The following is a 13,958-nucleotide window of genomic DNA, read 5'->3' as shown; positions in this document are numbered from 1 at the left end:
ATAATAAAGCTTAAGAAAAAGAAAAATAAAGAAAGAAAGCAGTGTGAGCAAGCCATGGAGAGCAAGCCTGTAAGCAGCACTTCTCCATGGCCTCTGCATCAGCTGCTAAGTCCAGGTTCCCATCCTGCTTGACTTCCTACCCTAATTGATTGTGAGTGGAAATAAAACTCTTTTCTTCCCAAGCATCATGAACACTTAGTACACTGACTAAGACAAATTGGTACCAGGAGTAGGGTATTGCTGTGACAGGCCTAACCATGTTGATTCACGGAGGATTGTGGGAAAACTTTGGAACTTTGGGCTAGAAAAGCCATTGGATGCTTAGAGCTCAGTGTAATTCTCTGTGGGAGCTTGGGAAATACTGATGTTGAGAGCAGTGCAGACAATGGAGGCCTGGCTTGTGAAGTTTCAGAGGGAGGAACCTAAATCCATGAGTCAAGATGCCATTTGTTTCCATATAATCTATATCCCTGTATCCTATGTAACCTATATCCTATCCATGTAACCTATATCCCTGCTCCAAAGAGTCAGTTAGGAATATCAGACAGAACTGGTCACTGGCCTCTAAATGTCTTAGACTAAGGGAGAGGTGCTGATGGGTAAAATCATATCTTGGTCATACATGCCATTTACATCTAGATGCTTATTTATACTAAATCAAAGAATATGACAGGAGATGGATCCAGGACCCTAAAGAAGACTGTCATTATAGCTTTGGCTTCTTTTCCTATCCCAAACCCACTATACACACACACACACATACACACACACACACACACACACACACACACACCTACACACACCTGCTTTCCTGTATTGGCTTCATTTTAAAGTAGTTTTTGTTTGTTTGCTTTGCTTTTTAAATGTCTGCAGAGACAGGATTTGGATCAGGATGCTTTCACTCTGTCACCTTGACTCTCATCCTGTTCACAATTTTTGGACTCATGGGAATTGAAACCTTGTTTGTGTGTCTGGAGTGAGTAAGTGAATGATTTCAGCCCAACTGAGAACAGTTCCAGAGGGTGAATGTGAAAAGGGTACCCCCTCACCTGCCTTCCCCCAGTGCGTGCAGGGCTTCTTCACTTCCTTCACCACAACTGATTCCAGAGCCAAAAATAAAAATAAAAATAAAAGTTATAAATGTTGAGAGAGATTAGAATAAAAGAGAGAAGAACAAGTTGAGTCAGATCCGAACTAAACTGAGTGAAGCGGCCCTGACTCTTCTTTCTCCCACTCCCTGCTCACTAGCTGATGTCCTCCATCACAGCTTGGTATTGACAGGCTGGACAGCCCACACAACAAAGCTGAACTCTTTCCATCCCCTGTAGTACTTTGTCAATGTTTCCAATGGATCGCCTTCCGTGTTGGGTCCTCACACTACCACTGACTCCTTTCCCTTTTCTGTTCTTCTTTCCCTTCAAGCGTGCAAGCGCAAAGAGCAAGAGCCAAACAAAGACAGGAACAACTCCCAGAAGAAATCCCGCCTGGTGTTCACGGATCTCCAACGCCGGACGCTCTTCGCCATCTTCAAGGAGAACAAGCGCCCTTCGAAGGAAATGCAGATCACCATTTCCCAGCAGCTTGGGCTGGAGCTGACCACCGTCAGTAACTTCTTCATGAATGCCCGGCGCCGCAGCCTGGAGAAATGGCAAGATGACCTAGGCACAGGCGCCTCCTCATCCACCCCCAGCACTTGTACCAAAGCATGAGTCAAGGTTTTCTCACCTGGGCACAAGTCACCTCCAAATGAGGACAACAGATACCAAAAACAAACAAACAAAGACAAAAAAAAAAAAATCACAAAGACATCAGATTCTTAGCTGGGGCCCTTCACTGGTGACTTGAAAGCACAATTCTCCTGAAACGTCTAATCTAGCTGTAATCATAGGCCAGGTGTTCGTTTTGTTTGGTTTGGTTTTAAATGGCTACAGAGTCCAAGGGCGTGCTTAAAATAAGTCTTTTTGAACTAGATGCTATCATCTGATCATGCTAAGCATCCCAGAGATCCAAATGGGGCCTGCTTGGAGTGAGTTAATTACAGCAGGATGTCAGCCAAAGCTCAGTGTGGCTGTAAGCATCAACAGTCCCACTCAGGTCCTGTCAACCTCTTGAATCAGTTTCCCGTGAGTGAGAGTGGGAATTCAGCCTGAGTACAGACACAGTTCAGGATTCCAAAATGCTGTGTTAAGAGAAGAATTTAACAACAAGAAAGGCCTCATTTGCTTTCCAAGTGCTTAGCCTCCTTCTACCACAATACACTCAAATTCTCAGCCATAGCATTACAAAGAAAAAAAAAATCAAAATGGTAATTACTGAGCACAAGTTTTAAATATGGAAATCAATAAAAAAAAAAAAAGACCTGTTTTTCCAACTCAGGCATCTTTTCACTGGATAGTTTAGAAAGCTTTAAGTCGTTTTCAGTTTACAATTTTTATTTTCCTTACCTCCTGGAAATCTCATGTGGTCTTTTGGATCCGTAAAAAAAAAAAAAAAAAAGGAAAAAAAAAAAAGAAAAAAAAGTTCAGTTGAGCTCAAAGTATCAAGCACAACGAAGACAAACAAATATAAGGAAGGTTCTGGTTTCAATGCATCCAGTTTGACAAGGCGGTTTACAACCGTCTCTACTATTGCGAAGTCATTAGGGAATCACTGGGAATATGGCTTCAAGCACATTTTGCAGTTTGTTACAAATTCTGTTTGTACACAATGCAGATGCACACTCAGGAGGCCAATTTAACTGTTACAGTACAGGAGCAAATGTATCATTTGAAAATATATAGATTATTTTTTTTATTTTTATTTTTTCGATCATTACAGTGTCCTTGATTTTATTAGTCATCCAGTTCCTCCTATGTGCATTCCGACTGTGGTCCATTCGCATTCTTGCTGATTTGTGTTTTTCCTTATCTCATCCCGATAGTTGGGATATTTCTATTGTTTTCTACAAAGAAACGGTTTAATAAGACACCTCCGTCATCTCTTCCTAACTCTCTTTGATTGTTGGCTCACCCTTGTAAAAGAGCCGACGGGATCGGAGGGAGCACAATACACCAAAGAAGCAGAATACTGCAAACCAAAGACATTTATTCCCTGCCGTTTTCTAGCCTACAAACGCTGTGATTACTTTTAGAGATCAGAGCACCTCTGTAACTCGGAGCGGCATTAGGCTCTTGTCTTTGGCTCACCATCTGGCTGAGCAGACCAGCTACGTCAATGACATTAGCCAAACATCCAGGCAGTGGCTTCACCGTGCCAGCTCTGGTTGTCACCTTCCCCGTAGGAAGAGGGCCCACAGAACTCTGGGAGATTACAAAGGTCACTATGTGCATATTTACCAGTGAATGGCCCCAGGTGGGCACCGTGGGGTGTTCAAAGCAAGCCAAACGCTGCAATGATTCTTTACAGACACTTAAGACTGACTTTTGTATGAATTACTTAATTGAAACCAAAGAAACTTTTTCTGCACCTACTTCTGCAACAAACAGAACCGTCCCATTAAATGAGTAATGATTCCATCAATCACTGGAAATCGCCACCAACAAGAAAAGCACGCCAGAATAAAGAAAAAAAAAAAAAAAAAAAAGCAAAAACACCGAAGACACACTGTGTTCAAACAGACCTCTTGGGACATTTTTTTTTTCTTTTGGAAGCAGATTTGAAAGAAAGGGTTAGACAAGAATCAAAATACAGAAGAGCCTCAGTGGCTGCTGCTTCATTTGACAACTCACTCGGTAATCTTAAAGTTGAAGATTGTCTTTAATTTGTGCCTATGCAGTTTTTCAAAAGAACATGGAACAGAGCAACAGAAACCTCAACAGCTACAATACCAAAGATGAGGATTCTCACACCTTTTGTCTCAGTTCATCACCTTCTTTTGCCTGGCTAAAATACTTATAGCGTCATTGATCTGTACAAAGGTAATTGATTTTGTTTCTTTAAGCAACAGAAGGAAAGGGTCATTTGTCTGATTTTATTGTTTCCCTTTAGTTTTGTTTTATGGCTTTTTACCCAACATGGAATGCCCCCACCAAAGGTTCCATGGACTCCAAATTTGAGATGTTGGGATACTGAAAGGTGTTCCCCTCTCTCTTCAGCAGAGTATGGGAAATACTATTTTTTCACTTGAATGTTCATTGCTTAGCCCTTAGACTTCCATGTTCTAAGTCTCGTCATTGGGGGAGGGAAGGGGAGCAAGGGTCAGGGGTAGGATTCTGGGTGATCCATCCTCTCCAGAACCAAAGAATTTATAGAGAAATTTATAGAGAAATTTCATGTGATTGCCACATATTAACACCGCTTCATTTGGGGGTGGGGAAACATGTAAAAAGAATTGCCAGTTTCTACTTTTCTATTAGCTTTTTTTTTTTTTAAAAAAAAAATGATCAGCTGTAAAATTGCATTTCTAAAGAAAGATATATATATATATTAAATGTATGGGTACATATATAGATCAACTGGCATTGGTGATAACCGTAAATTAATGCTGTCCAAATTCATCCCATCTTTTTGTTATATGCTCCATTCACTGATGTCCAAATTCATCCCATCTTTTTGTCAATGCTCCATTTGCTGAGTATTCACTTCACAACTGTTCTCGTTTCTCATGCCATTCCAAAGTTAACCTGCCATTATGGTGGTCTGGCAGTATTCATATTTCTATGTCAGTTTATGGGAAAGGTTGAAGGTCACATTTAAGCATTTCTACATGTAACCTGTGGATGGATTCATGGTGTAAGTGAGTTTTATTTGTATTTAGTAATCTCTATTCTATGCCTCAACCATGATAAGCAAGGTTTATCCACCAGACTAGCCCAGAGCCATGCTGCCGGCAATGGGAAACTCACCTACCATCATTGCCGGGAATGCTTAGTGGTGGAGCAGAACACCCAGAAATCAATTTTCCGGGAGATGCCCTTCGCATCAGGGTGTTCTAGATTCCTCGCAGTGAGTAGATCCAACACGGGTTTCTCATGGGGAAGTCCAGCTCCTGTTGCGATAGGTTGATCAGCCCTCAGGGTAGTAATTACCAGTTTGCATTGACAAGCTTGAGTGCAACCGCAGCTGGTGCTGGGGTGGAGCGGGAGACATCTCAATCCTGGAGAGAAGACACACAGCAGACTGTGACGTGAGTCGCAGATTCCTGTTCCTGGATAGCCACAGCATCTGCTGTGCTATCTCTTAAGTCACCCAAAGCAGGCAGTCCTGGGGGGGAGGGGGGTATCCCAGCTAGAGCTGAGACAATGTGGCTCTGTATGAGTTTTGTAATCTGCCCTACCTAAGGAGTGATTCTTTCTCTTTTCTCTCTGTCTCTCTTGCTTATAATCCATTGGACCTTTGGTCAAATGACCAAGAAAAAGTTCTATTTCCTCAGGAGATTGCTCCCTTTCAGCTTTGGTCAGATGATTTTTAACTTGGGTATTAGTAAATGAGTCCTTGTGATTTGTGGACAGTAGGACTGGTGGTTCTGTTTGAACCTTCGAAACCAAGCATCTTGCTCTGATTGGTGACTGACATACTAATTAACAGCACTTGGGTGTCTCCATTCTTGGAAGATGATGGAGTAAAAGAAAAAGGCAAGAATTTCCCTCCAGGAACTCTATAAATGTCTCACATAGCTCAGAACATAGCAAAGAGAATACTTTCTTTAAACAGTTATTTACGCACACACATATAGAAATACGTATGTGTAGCTATACACGTATGTGTCAAAATTTTAGGTTGTACAAAGTATTATTTTACTAGATAGCTGAAAGGAAAAGTACCATACTGAAAGGTTATAAAAGTTAATCCAGTGTTTTTTCTCAAAGACTTTAAATTTTTATTTTAAATCTATAGACACAGTTAAAGCATAGAGTCTACACTTTTAATACAAAAATGTTCCAAGCTGCCACCACCATCAACAACAGCAGAACACTGTGAAAGAACAGTGCAGAACCCAATTTCACCTTCTTGGGGTGACTGAAATTCAAATGCTAAAAGCTATTGAGTGAAAAATATTTTTCCTCAAGCCTTCATATAACTAAGCTTAATTTTTTTCAGTGTAATTTTAGTATTAAGGATTCAATTTCTTCATTTCCAGAAAGGAGAGCTAATATATTTCTTTTTTAAATGTACAACAACAGTAATAAAACTTAATCCTAGTATTTAAAATAATTTCCCATAATGTAATATAGCATTTAGTTTGTGCCACATAGTGATACAGGCTCTTCTGAGCCAAGAAGGAAAGATCAGAGTTGCATATATAGCTCTTGCTTTTCCAAAGATTCTTGGCAGCTTCAGCTTTGAAATTCCAATCTCATTGTCACTTCAAGCTAAAGCAAAACAAAAGCTAGGAAGATAAAACTAACACACACAGACACACACACAGACACACACACACACACACAGACACACACACACACACACACACACACACACCTTTCCTAAGGCAAACAGTGGGTTTCGAAGCCAAATGTTTATTAGAATTTAAATAATCAAACATTGTGTATGTTGGGCATCCATGTCTTAGTACCAGGAAATTAAAACTGGATAATTTTCAAATAGTCACCATTCAGTAGGTACAGAGAAGAACTTTTCCATTATCAAAAATGCCAATGGACGTGTCTGTTAGCTTGGTACTGTCAAAACATGGAAGTACACGTTTGGAGGAAATTGATCTCTGAGAGCTTGTCTAACTGGAAGTTTTAAAAATATACAAACAGACTAAGTTCCAAGATTGTTAAAAGGTAATACTGAAAACTGGTGGAAGTAGATCTCTGTAGTTAATGTTGACCAACAGACGCTACCTTGACAATACTTTTTCTAGATTCCTACCCAGTCAGGGCTGGGTTTTTACTGTCCTGTTGCTGATGCGCCGATTCAGACTTGCTAATCTAACCAAGTGAGTGAGTGGGAAGTGGCTGAAGGGCCTTTCTGATGGTTATATATAAAGCTGGGTACCATAACAGTTCTGTGCCATTGGCTAATCAGAAAGCCCAGTGAAAACTAAACTAAAAAAAAAAAAAAAAAAAAAAAAAAAAATCCCACATAACAAGAGCAGTGTCCCACACAGGTAGTTGCGTGAACTATGGATGACCTAATTCCTATTTCTGTCAATGCTTTGTTCCCTTGCAAGGTAGTAGATAAGGGTAGATGATTGATTGGTTTGTTTTAGAAGTCCCAAGTACTTAAGAAACAAACAAAAATAATAATTCTTAAAATAACAAAGGATCTCCTATACATACATAGATAGATGCGCAAGTTTTCACCAAAGCCCATGGATTATGTTTAGGACCTTAAGTGCTCCTTGACCTCAGTGACTCAAGTGACTCTGCCAGTCATAGGGAGTGAAAGGTGGAGCCCAGGCTCTGCCCCCCCTAGGCTCTGAGTTAGGTTGGTTCACATTACCCAGGTTATACGTTTTTAGTGGAGAGAATGTATGTAAGAAAAAGAAAAATCCCCACAGGTTGTTCATTCCATGGGAATCTTCCATCTGGCTCCATTTTTAGCAGCAGGTATTTTACGTGGCATAGACCTTGGTAGATTAAGTTTTGCCTGACATTTCTACAATCTGTGGGCTTGGATGTACACAGATCTAGATACAGCTTTCAACACACATCCTCACAGCTGACTTTACATCCACATACATTGCCTAGAGGTGTCTAGACTGTGTACATGCAAGCCTGTACAGACGTGCTTAATACTTATATATATTGTAATCTGTTACAATAAATAAATTTCAAATCATCATGCAACATGTATGTGATACTCTGACAATGTACCTTGTCTTTTTTTTATTTATTTCTTGTAATGCTGAAAACCAAAGGGCAGAAATGTAAGCAAATGTATCCCAACATCTTCATTCATCATGATACTTGAAATTACTTTCATTTGGGTTAGTAGAACTTTGGCTATTATTTAATTATCTGTTAGATGTTTGATGACTTTGGTTGAACAGCTTTATTCTGGATCTCTCATAAATAAAGCTAAATCCAAAGACCTTAAAAAGAACAAAAAAGGGGAGGCACGGGGGGGGTGCAGAGTAAAGTGCAAATCAATGTGAGGATGTGGGCACTGGTTTCCAGGGTTGAGACAATGGTGGTGTGTCTTATGGAGGTTACATTAGCTAGTGTGGGGGGGGGGGATGATTTTCTTTCCCCTCATGTTTGTCACCTCAAAGTGGTCTTTAATGTGATAAAGCTTTAGAAGTTATATTTTGCTGCTTTATTTTGACTTAGAATATAGAATGAAATGACCCATTCTGTCCACCATCCCAAAATGAAGACAACCCCTTCCCACCCCTCAGATATATTTTAACTTGTCTCTTTCAGTTGTGACCCAACAAGCTGTTAATATAATTAATTTATTTAAATGAGTTTCTCGTGTGCTAGTGTGTAAGATTCGGGTAATTATTTAATTCTCTTTTGTTAGTTTGATTGTTCTTCGTTCTTATTTATCAGAATCTAGAGCCGTGGTGTCTGCATCTGAGATGCAAAGCCTGGCTGCTGTACTCCTCTAGTGTAGTCTGCTTCATAAAGCGGTGAACTTCTGTTACAGGGAAGAAACATAGGTTACAATGAAAATGAAAAAACAATCTTGGGGGATTTCCCCTCTTGGATTAACTTATAAAATGGTTTAAATGGTTGTTAAATTATTTAATTTAAGTTCACAGCCCCACCTGGTACCAGGCGAACCTCACCTCTTAATTGCTGGGGCCCTCGGAGCCTTTCTCTTGTAACTTATTTATTTAACTTATTGAGCGTCTGCCACAGATGCGCCGTACGGTTTGTGTTTGTTATTTAAGATGGCGGCGGGTACTGCAGTTGGTTCGCTGTCAGAACAGCAGAGCGGATTCATGGACAAGCGCTGACTGGCCAGCCTGCACCTGCTTTCAGAACCTGAGCTGAGATCCAACGTCACCAGCCCAGACTTTGGGGCTGCTATACGGAAACTGGAAAAATAAATAAATGATAAATAAATAAAAATCATAAACCAAAAAGAGAGGACCCTTACACTAGCTGCTTCCAAGAAAGAACTCAGTGTGCGTGTAAAGCAACAAAACAAAAAGGGGGAAAAAAAAAAAAGCAGAAAAAAAAGGAAAAAAAAAAAAACGGAAAAACTTTCTATTTGTAGTGAGAACCAAAGAAGGCTACCTCACTGACTTTTCCATTTGTAATTTTAATCGTGTTGATGACACCAAAGATACCAAAGATTCCTTTCTCTGTGCGGTCTGCATTTTGCTTGTGCTCTTTTATGATTTGAACTCTTCTTTCTGACATATGGTATGGACAGCCACAGCTCAGACTCCCCAAAGAAACAATGATGTGTGTGAAGGCGGCTGCTAACCTGGAAAGGGGTATTTTCTGTGTCTCTTGCATTTGTCTGCTGCCCCCTCCCACATATTCTGGATGCAAGTTGGGATGCTGCTTGTCACTGGATTCCTTAAAGTTCCAGTTCAAATTTGGTGAAAAAGCCTGCTTGTAAATGGTCTGCAGTCCTAGCCAGGGACCTCTGAGCCCTGGAGCTATCACAGGCAAAAGTGCTGAGCTATTCAACTACAGAAATAAGCACTGGCTGTTAAGAGCTGGAAGGGGCCTGAGGACCAGTCACTCCTCCTGAGGCCAGGTTGGAGTAGTTATCTGAGTCTAAAGGGAAAATAGTAATTCTTCAGCAGTGAAAGCAACTATAGCTTATGGATTAATATTGTCATCCTTTAAGAACATTTTCAAACACCCACATCTCATATAGAGTCATGTATGATCCATTGCTGAGTAACATGACCAGCCTTGAACTTCTAGGGCTCACTCAGGGGTTCTGCCCTGGGAAGGACTTTTGAACCCACCCATTACAAAATTTTAAATAAATAAGCTTGCAATCAGTGGAAGGAGAAAGCTCAGTCTTGACCCATGGTACTTTAATTACTATGGCAATTCTAAAGTCAATATTTAGCAAGGACGGCACTTGGCTATTGCTTTTGGTAGGATATTTCAGCTGTCAGGTTTTTCTTAAATTGTTTTTTTTTTTAAATTTTTTAACCTAACCGTGTTCTCATTTCATTTTTAAGTCAATTCTAATTACAAGATAAACGTAATAAGCCTTGCATTATTTGATGATAAGGTATATTCCTTGTAAACAAAAAAATACCCTAAATAGCAGAGGAATGGATATAATGGTTAAAGTTACTTTCTCTTTCTCTTTTTTTTTTCCCCTTTTCAAAACTTAATTGGTCTTGTTTAAATTTCTTTAGATTCTATTAAATGACTAAATCACTATCAGGATCATTCACCAAAGTGATTGGAATGTTAGCCAGTGAATCTTTTCCAGCATTTGGACAAGTGGGATTTAGATTCACACAGACTCCCAGCTCCAGTCTACTGAGCTCTTTATTGAATACTGCATTTTAACATTTCACATAATAGTTATCACTGAGCTTTTAAAGAGACTACTAAATAAAGCTAAGAAGGGAAGATCAATTAACACATCAGTTCCACACACCAACAGAGTATGGCCAATAGAAGAATTTACAACAGATGTGTAAACTACAAAATACCCATCCTTTCTCCTCTTGTATTTCCTCCTCCTCCTCCTTCTTTGAAAACGGGGCTTTATGTGTTCCAAGATAGCCTTAAACTCGTTGTGCAAATAATGATGGCTTTGAACTCCCAACTCTCCTACCTCTATGTTCCTAGTGGTGGAGTTTCGGTTGTGAGCCACCATGTACAGCCAGTTATCTTCTTTCTGAAATTCCAAAGTGCCATCCTGCCATATGTGAAAGCCCTTTCCTACCTAGATAGGCCTAAACTCCCGTGTTCTTCCTATTGAAGGCAAAGCTCCAGGGCCTTCTTTCCAAGCAGCTGATCACCAAATTCCTATTGGAAATTAAATTCTCTGAATACCTGGGAGACAATAAATTCACTAAGGAGCAGAGTACTTCCCCTGTAAGCAGCAGCATCTTCTCCAGCCTCCGTACCACTAGGAAAGAGAACGTAGAAAGAGAAATAGCAGCCTGAACACAGAAAATATCTCAATTAGCAGATCACTCTTCAGCGACAACCCCTACCCTCCAGCCTCATGCTTCACTTGCAAAGTGGGACGTAACCATGGGACGAGTGCCTTGCTTGAACCAAAGCAACGATTTAGCCAGTCTGGACCTCTCTGTGCTTTTTTTAATCCTTCCTGTGAATACCTCAGCTTCAACTGGGCCTCCATACAGTAACTTGGTAGGCTTATTGTACTGTGGTGCTTTGCAATGCAACCCTGCAAAGAACAAGATTTGTACTAATACCAAAGGTTCTTTCTCTACGTCTCTTCCTTCTGTCTCCCCACTGTCCCCCTTTTCTAGTCCCTCATGGTTCCAAAGCTTTAATATGAACCTGGGCATGTTGGCAATGCAGACCGCGCAATTCCTTACCGAATTTTCTCAGATATACCTCATAGATAATAGTGTTTAGAGTAATGTTATTATAGCGTATGTAATAAATTATTCACTGTTTCTTTTGGTAACTGTGATTTAAAAAAAGAAAAAAGAAAAAAAAAGCTTTATACGGTTTAGGTTGTGCTTTTGTAATAGATGAAAATGTGCGCTTATAAAGGAAATGTACGTTCTTTTTATTTTCTTCTCCCCCCCCTTTGGATTTTATTTATTCTGGATTGGGGAAAGTTGCAGAATGAGCCCAAAGTTTACAGTTTCATGTTTTGCTGAAGAAACAATCTGTGTTCATTTGCTCTGTTGAAAAAAAAAGGAGTTATTTTCTACATTTGTGCTAATCGTTCTGTGATAACAGTGTAGTATTATAATTAGCAACTGCCAATCAGTGCTATAATTTTATGCATGAGGCTAAAAGTTTAGCAGTGTGATGCATTGTGGTCTTAATAGCAACATCTTTCATTTTGTACTAGATCCTCCCCTTTGGTTCAACGGACATTATGTATGCATGGGCGCCTATCGTTTGTTTGTTAGCAGTCGTGACCAGTTGTGTATACATTAAACTGTGAAAGATGCACACAGTTTGGCCTCAGATGGTGATAATACTGGTTTTCTTGGGAGATGTATTACCTTGAAAAAAAATACCTTTCCATCTGTTGGGATTTCAAAATGAGTCAGATTTAATCGGGTTTGAATTTTATCATGAGAAGGGTCATCCAAGCTGGCGTTAGCCTACTTGAATCCCACAAATTGGGATCCTCATAACCCAGATACATCACTACATCTGAGTTGAAAATGAGCAGTAGAGAAGCACTCACCTCTGCATTTTTAATTTCCACTGAAAGGAATTGCAGCTTTATGTTCCTGACCTCAGACCCATATAAAGCAATGCTCGTTCATCTAGCTCTGACTTTTCTGCTTTTTCCCTCAAGAACTGGCTTCCTCTGGGACTCCGTTGTCAGTTCTCAGTTGAAATGCACAGAGTACAGATATCAGTAATTCATCTCTGGTCTTTTTGTACACTCTCGCAGATAACCCCATCAGTTATTTGGACAAAAATATGTGGTCGCTCCCTAAACTTACACTCATGTGGCCCTATCCTGCTTTTCCTCCTTAGGGTCAGAAATAACTCTAGATTACTCTTTATAAACTTATGCCTATATTCTAAAGGGGAACATAAGATTATTTTTTTTTTTGAGAACCAATTTAGGAAAACCATCTTGGTTTGAATTCCCCAATCTTTGAGGTCTCTCTATCTCAAAAAGTATTTTTCTGTCCCAGTGGATTGGCAAACACATTCTTATATTCTGAGATCCATTCTTGAGTTTCATTCCTGTTTCCTACACCAGTATGCTCCCCATAAAACCAAATCAACTGCCAAGTTCTGCAGAAGAAAATGAAGACGAGGAAGCAACGGTGGGAACACAGCAGTCTGCCATGCAGAATCCTGGAAACCACCAACAGACAACAGTGTCGCACCTGTGTCTGTCAGTAGGACGTTGGAGATGTTCTTTCATTAATGATGCAAAGGAACGGCCTTATAAGTAGGTTGTGATAATGACGGCTTTGTAATGTCATCTTTTGCTTGTTTATTTGTTTCCTTTTATCAATCTGCCAAAGATGGGAATGGATACAAGAACTTTAAAATCAGCTTTTGTAAGCCAGTTGTTGATTGTAATGGTGTTTGATCTTCCAGAAAGCTTTACGTATTCTTCTGCAATAAGTCAAGTCACCGTTTGTTTCCATAAGTTCTCCTCACACTCATAAGCCTGAAAACTGTTCCTCATGGCACAGATGCTGTAATGCCTACAATGTTCTAATGTGTTTTTGACCCAAAGCAGACAAAGGTATGTGTGAGACACGAGCATGCCTGGCCCTTTTTACTACAAGCAACACAGGGGTCTGGCTCACTAGAATTTGCCAAGAAGACTTGTCTTATGAAATTCAAGGTATATTTTGTTATGCCGTTTCATTTTCTTTTTTTTTTTAACTGTGGAAAGTGATATGTTGAATCAAGTGTAAGCTGAGTTCTCCAGACAACTGAAGTAGCTACATTGTGAATGTTATTTTGTTATTAAAGGGTTTTTACTCAATCTTTGTGCCAATGAATGTCCTTTTCCTTGGAAACACAAGAACCTCAGAATCACCTCTACCTGGCCTGGATTTTCTTCTTGCAGACATGTGTGGACCTGGCCTGGAAAATAAATGGTAATGTCTGAGCTTAGAAGGTAGGTTTGGGGCACTAGGAAGACATCTCCATGTCTTTCAGCTTTAAAGGGACCGGAGGCCAAATTTTCCAGCCTCAATCTTACAGGACCTCAACACTTCTCTAAGAATCCATGCAAATGCCAGCATGAAGGCAGACCTTAATTTCATACAGGAAAGGGAAGGGAGGGAAGTTGGTGCCCTTGCAAGATCTCATTTTCCATGAGCCCCTAAGTAGCCCCCCCCAAGGCTCCATCCAGGGTAGGGAGCCTGGCTTCCATGAAAGCCTCTCTTCCATCTCGATTTCTGCAAGGGGTTCATTTACTTGTGGAAGCCAGGAGGAGGCCCT

General features: G+C 40.2%; 1 protein-coding gene across 3 annotated transcripts in view; it reads left to right on the top strand.

The window, feature by feature from the left end:
• Nucleotides 1-13,497, top strand: part of Onecut2 (one cut homeobox 2) — a 55,831-nt gene extending 42,334 nt beyond the window's left edge. For 2 of the 3 annotated variants that reach the window (XR_009589774.1, XR_009589775.1), the window contains one exon: nucleotides 1,423-1,546. Coding sequence is in view for 1 of the 3 variants with exons in the window: in XM_021641805.2 (XP_021497480.1) it covers nucleotides 1,423-1,709 (287 nt within the window). In the remaining 2 variants the exon portion in view is untranslated. Of the gene's footprint in view, nucleotides 1-1,422 lie in introns of all 3 variants that reach the window. The other variant, XM_021641805.2, reaches the window with a different exon arrangement.
• The last annotated feature ends 461 nt before the right edge of the window (nucleotides 13,498-13,958 follow it).

Source organism: Meriones unguiculatus, chromosome 2, assembly GCF_030254825.1.
Source record: "Meriones unguiculatus strain TT.TT164.6M chromosome 2, Bangor_MerUng_6.1, whole genome shotgun sequence".
NCBI lineage: Eukaryota > Metazoa > Chordata > Mammalia > Rodentia > Muridae > Meriones > Meriones unguiculatus.
The sequence above is the reverse complement of the archived record's forward strand: the minus strand, read 5'-3'. Positions and strand labels throughout refer to the sequence as shown.